This window comes from Gymnoscopelus microlampas (assembly GCF_963454915.1).
Source record: "Gymnoscopelus microlampas genome assembly, chromosome: 21".
Lineage (NCBI taxonomy): Eukaryota > Metazoa > Chordata > Actinopteri > Myctophiformes > Myctophidae > Gymnoscopelus > Gymnoscopelus microlampas.
Window position 1 is genome coordinate 32463259 of NC_139958.1, and position 12355 is coordinate 32475613.

The 12355-nt window shown below is 40.8% G+C and overlaps 1 protein-coding gene across 8 annotated transcripts in view; it reads left to right on the forward strand.

The window, feature by feature from the left end:
• The window catches only part of cacna1bb (calcium channel, voltage-dependent, N type, alpha 1B subunit, b), a 262230-nt gene that overhangs the window by 125988 nt on the left and 123887 nt on the right, over window positions 1-12355 (forward strand). For all 8 annotated transcript variants that reach the window (XM_084046067.1, XM_084046073.1, XM_084046069.1 and 5 more), the window contains 3 exons: window positions 4687-4779; window positions 9793-10014; window positions 12053-12165. In XM_084046067.1, coding sequence (XP_083902193.1) covers window positions 4687-4779; window positions 9793-10014; window positions 12053-12165 — 428 coding nt within the window. The remainder of the gene's footprint in view (window positions 1-4686; window positions 4780-9792; window positions 10015-12052; window positions 12166-12355) is intronic.

The window sequence follows — 12355 nt, forward strand, 5'->3', positions numbered from 1 at the left end:
GAACAGTAACGTGTGAAGTTTTGAAGTGGCACATCTGTAAGTACATTTACTAAAGTAATTAAGTACTGTACTTAAAGGTAGGGGTAAGTGATATATATATATATTTTTTTTTGGTTGAAAAGGTTAAAGTACTATATTCTAATAGCAATCATTGCTACAGAGCGTTTGTTCTCTCCCCAGGGGTCCCTCCAGCTCTTTAGTAAACAGAATATAGTACATTTTCAGGTAGGTGACAACATTTGAGCCAATCAGGAGAGAGCACTGAAAATGCATTATCTGTTTAATAAAGAGCTGGAGAGACATGGGAGACTCCTTATATGGACAGGACACTCTATAGTAAGGAACACTATCAGAACATAGACCCATTTTGCAATTATTTGAATAATTGCAAATCACTTACCCTACCTTAAGTAAAATTTGTACTTTACTTGAGTATTTCCAATTTCCAATACTTTTACTTCTACCCAAATATTGTACTTTACGTAGATTTAGATTATTATCACAAAACATACATTACCCACTTACATATATAGATTTCGGCCATTTGAAAATAGCCGATCTACAAGCTCACAATGCGCCGCGATGCGACGCATTGTGAGCTTGTAGATCGGCTATTTTCAAACAATTTTTACACATTTGAAAACTTGAAACGGGACATTCTGCATAATGAGTACTTTCTACTTTTGGTACTTCAAGTACATTTTGATACCAATACCTTTGTACTTTTACTCAAGTAAATTCTGAATTCCTGACTTTTACTTGTAACAGAGTATTTCTACAGTATATTCCAGTATTGATACTTTTACTTAAGTAAAAAAAAAAATAGCATTAATAAAGAAAGGGGAAAAAAATAAATTCTAAATGTTAATCTGAAGGCCTTATAGATAAAAGTGAGATATTGATCTATCCAATTTGAGCTCCTCGGGCAGGTTGTTTCAGAGCCCAGGAGCTCTGACAGCACAGACACAACAACCTGCATTCAGCATGGAACACCCAGCAGCTCCCTGCTATCTCTCTCTGTCTGTCTGTCTCTCTCTCTCTCTCTCTCTCTCTCTCTCTCTCTCTCTCTCTCTGTCTCTGTCTCTGTCTGTCTCTCTCTCTCTCTCTCTCTCTCTCTCTCTCTCTCTCTCTCTCTCTCTCTGTCTCTGTCTGTCTCTCTCTCTCTCTCTCTCTCTCTCTCTCTCTCTCTGTCTCTGTCTGTCTCTCTCTCTCTCGACTCGCTTCCTGCTGTTTTATCTCACTCACACACACACACACGCACACGCACACGCACACGCACACACACGCACACGCGCGCACGCACACAGCTGGAGGTGGTGTCTCCGCTGTAGAGACACATCTGTAGCCACTCCTATCTCTCACCATTGTAGCAGGTCCATAATCTCAGCCAATTAAGGCCTGGTGTGGAAGCCAGGCGTAATTAGTAGGATTTAGAGCAAAGGCTTGATTGGATTAGTTATAGGGAATGTGCACCCCACGCACGCACACACACGCGCACACACACACACACACACACACACACACACACACACACACACACACACACACACACACACACACACACACACACACACACACACACACACACACACAGACGTGTCACACATGCCATACACACAAGTGGCCGCAGGCTGGCAGGATATGTTCCAGATAAGATGTCATGCCTGCTGGTGGCTCAGGCAGTCGGTGCATTGACCACATGCTGCTTTGGTCGCGAGTTGCAATCCCACTCCTGCCGTGTGTGTCTCTCCTCTCTCTGCCATTGGTTTCCTGTCTCTCTGTACGCTTAAAATGCCCTCCTGCGCACACACACACACACACACACACACACACACACACACACACACACACACACACACACACACACACACACACACACACACACACACACACGATAGTCTTTGCCCACTTACAGTAAGCCCTACAATGCTTCATCGTACGGTGAATAGCAAAAATCGACGAATCTACAAGCTTGCACATCGGCTAGAATCATTTTTGAAAATGTAGAAGATTTTTACATTAAAACAGTAGTTTTCAACCTTTTTCATGCCAAGGACCCCTAAATTGATATACATTTGGTCGCGGACCCCCATCTGAAATATGTTTGTGCCAGGGACCCCCATGAAGCAAAGATTTGAGTAAAAAAGTTGCTTTAAGAATATATATATATTCAAAGATATGCACGCATTTTCAAGATTTTTCAAAAATAGCAGATCTTTGGCTATTTTTGAATAGCCAAAGCTATGTGGTTAAAACCCCCTTGTACCCCCCCTTAAGGGCCACTGGTGGTCCCCAAACCACTGGTTGAGAACCACTGCATTAAAAAAAAAGAAACGTGCGCCTAAAATGATGTGCCCAATGTAGGGACGGCTGGGTTAAAGTGGTTTGAAAAAATAAAATGAATAAATACAGCACATACAGTAACAGCCGTATTTCATGAATTTTGTGCAGAGGATTAAAATGCCCCGTCTTCCTGCCACAGAAATGCCACTCTGTTATTACTGGAGCACAACATATTAATTTGGCCTTCATCCTGAATGGCAGGTGGGAGCGTCGAACAAAATGTCAATCCGAGCCAAACGACACGAATATACAGAAGACTTCAAAATGTTTGATTTCAAAATTGGCATTTACCGTTTCCAAAATACAGTCTAGTCCAGTGGTTCTCAAACTCTTTCATGTCAAGGACCACCCAAAATTATATGTATTTGGCCGCGGACCCCCGTCTCAAAATATTTCGCTCCAGGGACCCCCCGAAGCAAAGATTTGAGTTACAAATATTTGCTTAAAAAATATATACTATATTCAAATATTTGCACAAATCTTCACAATCTTTCAAAAATTATTGTGATGCTATATTAACACGTTTCTCTGGGGACCCCCCCCCCAAGAACCCCTGGGGGTCCCCGGACCCCACTTTGAGAACCAATGGTCGATCTAGTCCAAAGATGACAGAACATTTTGCAAAAAAATGTTTTTCTATTGATATATTCAAGGAGGAGGTCCAGACAATAATTTAGATGCCTAGAAATGATAAAGGGCAGCATTTTCTAAGCAATAAACATGAAGTATTGCAATGAACACATTGCACCAACAGCGTTCAGTCTGTGAATGATTCCTCCTAGGGTTCCTATAGTGGAAAAAAAAACACATTAATTCCTCCCTCACTCTGCCCTGGGCTTATGTAAGCCTGATTTATACTTAGTTGAGCGGCAGTGTCGCACGCGAAAACAGCCGATCTATAAGCTGACACCGCGTCGGATCGCCGCGCACGGCGAGCAGTGGTGGAAAGTAACCAAGTACATTTACTTAAGTACTGTACTTAAGTACAATTTTGAGGTATTTGTACTTTACTTGATTGTTTCCAATTTCCAATACTTTTACTTCTACTCCACTACATCTCAGAGGCAAATATTGTACTTTTACTCCACTACATTTACTTGACAACTTTAGTTTCTAGTTACTTTTCAGATATAAGTTATGATATAATGAAACATACATTAACCACTTTAAACCTATTTTATACCTAGGCTATTTGAAAATAGCCGATCTACAAGCTCACAACGCGTCGCATCGCGACGCGTTGTGAGCTTGTAGATCTGCCATTTTCAAATATTTAGTACTTTTACTTTTGGTACTTTAAGTACATTTTGATGCCAATACTTTTGTACGTTTACTCAAGTAAATTTTTAATTCTGGACTTTTACTTGTAACAGAGTATTTTTACATTGCAATATTGGTACTTTTACTTAAGTAAAGAATTTGAGTACTTTTCCCACCACTGACGGCGAGCTTGTAGATCTGCCGTCTTTGGCCGCGCGACACTGGCGCGCAAACTAAGTACACTTAACTGTGAGTGAAGGGGCAAAGCTGTGCATGTCAGCAAAGTGACAAATCTTTTCTGTGACACAGAGGGGGTCACGTGACCGTCCCATTCATGTGGAGATGGCAGTTTCTCATTCCGAGGCCGACTTCAAGCAGGAAGGCGGAAAATCTGCGAATGGGAAAAAAACGTGATTGATGCCCGCTATTCATAGATTCCAATTAGCCCTTCCCCCACCCTGAACCGACCAACACACGCGCGTGCGTGCGTACACGCACACACGCACGCACGCACGCACGCACGCACGCACGCACGCACGCACGCACACACACACACACACACACACACACACACACACACACACACACACACACACACTGTCGCAGGGGCTGTGTTGCTTGTCCATAGGTCTCTTGTACAGTGGTGTAAAGTAACTAAGTACATTTACTGAAGTGCTATACTTAAGTACAATTCTGAGGCACCTTAACTTTACTGGAGTATTTCCAATTGTCTATACTTTTACTTTTACTCCATTACATCTCAGAGGCAACTGTTGTACTTTTACTCCACAACAATTATTTGAAAACTTCAGTCACTAGTTACTTTGCAGATATACATTATTACATTATAAAACATACATTAACCACCTTAGCCCTATTTTATACCTAGGCTATTAGAAAATAGCCGATCTACCAGTTGTGAGCTTGTAGATCTGCTATTTTCAAACACTGTAGTACACTTATTTTTGGTACATTTTGAATTCCGGACTTTTACATGTAACAGAGTACTTCTAGTCCACCACTGCTTATTTCTACTCTACAGGTCAGGCGTGTCTTATGCTCTTCTCTCTTGTGTACGTGTAGTGCTGAAACGAGGCAAGGCCATTAAGAAGGGTAAAGGCGACCTGATCGGGGCAGAGGAAGGAGATGATCCATACGTGGACCTGACTCACGGCGGTAAGCCTCTCATCTAGCCCTTTAAGACCTGGAGACGCATCTGTGTCACTTCTTGATTTGAGCTAAAAAGCATTATTTTACACATTGGCTATTCAAAAATAGCAGATATACAAGCTCATAGCGCGGCACCGAGTGCCGCGCTATGAGCTTGTAGATCTGCTATTTTTGAGAAATCGTGAAAATGTGTGCAAATCTTTGAATATATATTTTTTTCAAGCGAACATTTGGAACTCAAATCTTTGCCTCCGGGGGTCCCTGGAACAACATATTTTGAGTCCTTGACATGGAAAAAAGAACCACTGATATTATGGCGACATACATTTCTTCAAAAAATACTGTTGAATCCCCCAGAAGCAAAGATTTGAGTTACAAATGTTCGCTTTTGTAACTCAAATCTCAAGATTTGCAAAAAAAAATTGATTTTTTCAAAAATAGCAGATCTACAAGCTCATAGCGCGGCACTCAGTGCCGCGCTATGAGCTTGTAGATCTGCTATTTTTGAATAGCCAAAGTGTAAAATAATGCTTTTTAAGTGACACAGATGCGTTCCAGGTCTTAAAGGTTAATATACTCCTGCTTTTTTATCCCATCGGAACATTGCCGCCGATGCACCTTTAGCCTTCAGTTAGTGCCGATTCACCCGGCGGACCTTTCCAATGAAAGCCTCCGTAAAAAAAAAAAGGCTATTTCATCCTGCACTGTGAAATCCTCCGTGTCCTCGTTTGTTGATTGCGTTGATGCAGTAATTGTCTTTTTTCTTTTCTTTCTTTCTTTAAAATACTTTTTTTTTTCTTAAATTGACACTTCACTGTCATTGGGGCCGTTGTGTGTCCATTATCAAACACAAAACGTAAGCTTAATGTGTGCATAATCACAGCACCTTTGTCGTGGAGCCTACTTTACCCAGACTCTGAATTTGTAGCTGTTTCAATCTGGTCGTTGCACCACATCACCCAGAGGGGAAATAAGTGTAATTATCTTCTCTCATTACATGGCAAAAATTGATGTGTAGCAAAAGAGTCACGTGCAGCATTTATTACAATTAATATTCATGTCTCACTCCCAACACGTGTAGAAATTGTGCTATTGCTCGTCCGTTGGTTTGGCAATGAGCATAAGCGAGATAATTGATTTTCATAGAAATAAATGAATATCAATATTACTTACTCCCATGGCTGTTTTCCATGCAAATATGTGTCAAGGACAAGCTGTGCGCACAATAATCTTACTCTTTCATCTCGTAGTTATAGGAGCTAGTATCACTGCTGGCTGGCCATGGCAGAAGCTAGCAATGCTGCGCTTTATTTTGCAAGGACCGTCGCTAGCAAGCAACCACCAAGTTAAATTAAGAGTTTGTTCCTGTAATCAGCAGTTTGTTGATTAACAGAATCAATGTTAATCAGAATCAATGCAAACTGATTAAGAGAATCAATGCAAACTGTTTGTTTGCTCTATCACGTCATTTTGTTCTTACTGACCTGTAGAAACCAGAAAAGTTCAACTTTGTTTGGAGCGTGTAGACAAAAACATACTGTAGTCTGGGCCACGCTTTCGGCCTAGCGGAGATTATTAAACTAGCATACCCACTTTAAAAACTGTTCGAAAAAATAAACTGAAATTGAAAACATAAAGTCAAAATGAATTAAAATAAAAACGAATGAAAAATTCTAAACTATAATCTTTATATTAACCATGGGTGTTGGAACTACAGTACAAGCGTGGGTCCTTTGCTTATGAGATGAGATGCTGTGCCTGGTGAACAGTCGCTTCTTTTGGGCTGGTTTTCCTAGACCTGGTTGCTTGTTTCTCTCACAGAATCTGGCAACACTGCTCACGCCATTGAACGATGACAGTGAAAATAAGAAAATCATTTTCAACATCTCAGGATTGCATTTTTTCATTCCATGAATTAAAACACATCCATCATTATTGGAGAAGTCAATACCTTTTCCCAGGCCGTGAAAACTCATCCATTACGCTCCTTCTATACTCCCCTCTCTCGCCTCCATCCGCGTCTCTCCTCTTCCTCTCCCTCATGCTCTTCTCTCCCATTTCTCTCTCTCCTCCTCATCTCTCCTCTATCCATCCCTCTCTCCTCCACCTAACCCTTTATACGCTCTCTCTCTCTCTCTCTCTCTCTCTCTCTCTCTCTCTCTCTCTCTCTCTCTCTCTCTCTCTCTCTCTCTCTCTCTCTCTCTCTCTCTCCAATTGTCTATACTTATACTTCTACTCCACTACATCTCAGAGGCAAATATTGTACTTTTACTCCACTACAATTATTTGAACACTTTAGTTACTAGTTACTTTGTTTGCAGATATAAATGATTACATTATAGAGGACCTGGTTAAGATATGTATGCACTTAATTTAGGAGAGAATATCTCAACTGTTCTTGGCTAATATGACCCCAGGGAACAACTTAATCCATAATCGGTGCACTACTTCCAACATGGCTCTATCTGCTAAACCGTTGGAGCTACAGATTTACTGAGGTGTTCAAAATGTTCATAATACTTATGTTTATGGAAACATAGTAAAGTGTAATATTTCTAATTTGATATTTTAAGATAGAACAGCTAAAAAACGCAAAAGAAACTGCCAACACATTACAGTCCAGGGCTATAGGAATACTTTTGTGTGAATCAGTCTAAAAGCACCTAAATTGATGTAACCCAGGGCATGCTCTAATGATTGAGCAAGGGTACCTGAGCCAGCAACGCTCTGGGTCATCATTGTGGCCAAATCCAATATGGCCACCACCTGAAAAAGGTTTTGGCTAAAACCTTTGAACCAGATGAGCTATAATTGAGCAAACTTGGTGTCTAAATCCTGTTTTTTGACAATTAGAAACATGTTGTAATGCTTATCTTTATGACTGGGTGTGGCTGGACCAATATTTTGCATATTTCAAAGAAATATTAGTTTTGCAAATTTGTTTCACTTACCTTAATCTTTGTCATTTTTGGCAAACTTGATGTCTACTTTATGCTTTTTGAACATTAGGAACACATTGGAATTCTTATATTTATGATTGAATCCATCTAGAGCACTCTGACTTGCTTATTACAAATATGGCCACTATGCCAAACTGTAACATATGTAACATGTACTGTAACATAAAGTTTCATCCAGATTGAGTGTATACAGTAGTTGTAGGAATGAGTTAAGATCAACCTGGAGAAAACAATGTAATTTTATCGAAACAATATAATATGGCTATAGAATCCAAATGATACAGCAACAGCCAGTACAGTATGCACATCAAGGCTCAGCATAAAGTGAATACTATCATAATAGTCAAAGGTGTATGGAATTTGAACAATATGTTCAAATTAGAACCAGAATAGTTAATTGCTAAACAACAAATCGTTGCTAGGAATGTGTCTTGCGTTACTACAACAACAGAACAGCAGAATCAGCAATAACTGATACATACTGCATCGTACTGCACCCCACACACACACACACACACACACACACACACACACACACACACACACACACACACACACACACACCTTTTGATTCCTCGGGGTGATGACTGTTTTTAGTCCAAGGATTGGAGTATATGGTCATCATCATATACTGTACGGCAAGAGCCGTGGTGGCCACAGCAGAGTAGATGAATCCTGACAGTGGCTTTTCTCAGTCCCTCAAGAACATTCCTCCCGCCCAAGATGCTCTGTTTCAGAATGTAAAAACTGCTGCAGACCAGCTCCTATTGGAATCAGACAACCTCCGTCCAACAAACTATCCCAGATTTCAAATTGGGCTGGTACTGGGACTCCATGACTAGTGTGAACCTTACTGGACCTATCTTGCCAGTAAAGCTGTTGCTGTTGTAAACACCAATTCTATACACCTTTGACTAGTACTGTATGATATCATACTAGTCAATGGTGTATAGAATAGTAATACTATATAGTATTACATTTTATGCTGAGCATTGTTGAACATACTGTATTAGCTGTAGCTGTAGGCCTATCATCATAGGAATTAGTTCTACTGTTAAATCTTTCTTGTTTCAATAAAATTACATCGTAAGATACATTGGTTGTTTCATAACATAGTGGCCATATTTGTGATAATAAAACGAGTGTCCTCTAGATGGATTAAATAATAAAGATAAGCATTCAAACATGTTTCTAATTGTCAAAAAACATGATTTAGACACCAAGTTTGCATTCATAGCTCAAAATGTGGTTCAAACGTTATAGCCAAAAACTTTGTCAGGTGGCAGCCATATTAGATTTGGCCACTATGATGACCCTGAAGGTCGCTGGCTCGGGCACCCTTGCTAATTCATTAGAGCATGCCCTGGATTACATCTGGGACAAATGTGGTGCTCTTAGATTGATTCGTGCAAAAATATCCCTATGGCCCTGGACTGTAATACGTTTTTAGTTTCTTTTAGCTGTACTGTCAAATATCAAATTAAACATTTTACACTTTACTATGTTTCACTAAACATAAGTATTCTGAACATTTTGAGCACCTCAGTAAATCTGTAGCTCCAACGGTTTAGCAGATAGAGCCATGTTGGAAGTAGTGCACCGGTTATGGTCATTTTAAAAAGGGCGTGGTCATTTTCGGGTATTTCGTCCCGGATAGAGACTTAGTCACAGTTCTTAAGTTGTTCCCTGGGGTCATATTAGCCAAGAACAGTTGAGATATTCTCTCCTAAATTAAGTGCATACATATCTTAGCCAGGTCCTAGACTCCACTTTAGCCCTATTTTATACCTAGGCTATTTGAAAATAGCCGATCTACAAGCTCACAACGCGTCGCATCGCGACGCGTTGTGAGCTTGTAGATCTGCTATTTTCAAACATTTTTTGTACTTTTACTTTTGGTACTTTAAGTACATTTTGATACCAATACTTTTGTACTTTTTTTTAAATAACGGACTTTCACTTGTAACAGAGTACTTCTACATTGCAGTGTCGATACGTTTACTCGAGGAAAACATTTGAGTACTTTTTTCCCCCACTCCCCCCCCCCCCCCCCCCCCAGCTCCCCCCGGCTCTCCGTTCGGTCGGGCCAGCGTGAAGAGCAGCGGCAAGATGGACGGCTCGTCCTACTTCCGCCGCAAGGAGAAGAGGATGCGCTTCTGCATCCGCCGGATGGTGAAGGCCCAGAGCTTCTACTGGATCGTGCTGTGTCTGGTGGGCCTCAACACCCTGTGCGTGGCCATCGTGCACTATGACCAGCCCGAGTGGCTCACCAGGGCTCTCTGTAAGTGACACTCGATGTAGTACACGTGCAATAGGCTCTATGCACAGCAGCCATATTGTAAGACATTCACAGGTGTTACCAATGTTACTAATGAAGGCTCTGTTCCATTCTGGTCAGACAGAGTCAGGGTGCTGATATTGTGCATGTTGGCTCACTGGAAACACTCCCAAATGTCCCTTTACGGGTGTGTAACTCTGAGAGTGTACAATTGGAACCAAATGGTCACGTAAGGGTCCATTTGGTTCCATTTGTACACTCTCAGAGTTATGGGGGTTTGTGGAAATTGAAAAATCTGAGAACTACTGTGCTACACTAAATGGAACAGAGCCTTCATTAGTATCACTGGTAACACCTGTGAAGGAAGTGATAATTCGGTTCTTAAGTCTGACGTAATTTTGTAGTCCGATGTCACGTCCGGGTCCAAAAGGCACCAGCGCCGTCCACTCTTCATTGTAAACAACATGTTGGAACCCGTAAATCTTTTTACAATAACCTCCTTTTTCAGAAATGAACCATTGAGGGTTAATAAGGGTCTTAATGCTAATATCATAGAAGTACAAAGTATTTATTTATTATTATGATTTAACATTATTATTATTAACATTAAAACACTTGGACCCGGAAGTTATTCTAGCGGGGCGCAACGTCACGTCTTAACAATCGAATATGGCCATAGGCGGCGGGTAATGAAGGCTAGGGTAGGCTAAGCCTTCCCAAATGTTATCCTGGAAATGTTTTGAAATTGAGCAAATTATATATAATAAATGTGCGCAGCATTATTCAATTTTCATCCTGGGGCTCTGTATAAATTGGTCAATATCTAACCCTAACCCTAACCCTAAAACCGAAATAAAGTAACCAAAAAGTAACTTTATCCGCGGTAAACCCGAAAAAAAAAGCACGCGCGCGGGAGGGGGACACATGTACGCGCGCTGCGCGCGCGTACATGTGTCCCGTATTAGCCTTCCCAAATGTCCGGCTCACCCGCCGCCTATGAATATGGCTGCTGTGCATACAGCCTATAGAGCACCGAAGTCCTGACGTCACTGCCAGTAGAGGGTCCTTTTCCGCAGGTTCGTGGCTTTACTTTTTGTGTTGATATCCTCATTGGGGAATCTTAGATCGCCTCATATAAGAACTGTGTTCCAAAAATAAACACACCACCCTGGCGATTTTACTCATATGGATATGAAGCATCGACTGAAGGTGTAAATGTACACATTTACCCAAAGAGTAACACAATATAAACACTAGAAACAAGTCAAACAACCCAAAGACTACATTTCCCATGAACGCGGCTGCTGTAGGGACAGTGATTTCAGAACCGGAAGTAGTAGTTCTTAAGACTTTTAAGGCAGAATTAATTCCATTTTCGCCAGAAACAGGCTGTATCAAATATGAATGAATACCATAAACGATGCAGAGCCACCCCCCTGACAAAAACGCCAGGGTGGTGTGTTTATGTTTGGAACACAGTTCTTATATGACGTGATCTAAGATTCCCAAATGGGGATTTCAACACAAAAAATAAAGCCACAAACCCGTGAAACGGCGCCCTCTAGTGGCAGTGACGTCAGACTTCGGCGCTCTATGCACACCGACATAAAGTACATACACACAGTTAAAGGAGTAGTTCACCCCAAAAAGTATTTATTTTCTATCAATTACACACCCCATGAACCAGGTCATTGAGTCTCCTACTGGACACTCCACCGGTCATCCAATTATTGGTTCAGGAATTCGACAAAAACTAAAAAAATCTCCATGAATTCAAGGACTTGATGGGGTGTGTAATTGATAGTAAATTAATTCTGTTCTTCGTCATACCATAGTGTCACGGAGAAGTATAAAAAATTCCTGGTCTACCTGCTCACAACGTACCTCGATGTGACGCATTGTGAGCTTGTAGATCACATATTGTTGGAAAACAACAATTAAGTCTGTGTGTGTTTTTATAAAATATTGATCTTGTGACTAAATAATAACTACATTGGACAGCGACGATGTACACAGATCAACCTGTCACTCTGCCCCTTAGATACGGCAGAGTTTGTGTTCCTAGGGTTGTTTCTGACAGAGATGTCCTTGAAGATGTACGGCCTAGGAGTCAGGAACTACTTCCATTCTTCCTTTAACTGCTTTGACTTTGGGGTAAGTAACCATAAGACCATGTGTATATAACTCTTAATATGTATGCTATGTGGTGTTTAGATTTTTTTATTCAGCTTTATATTTTTTGTTTTTTTTACAGTTTTGTGTGTGTGTGTGTGTGTGTGTGTGTGTGTGCGTGAGTGGATGTTAAGTTAGGTAGGTATGATAGATTATTGGTACATTTGTAGTG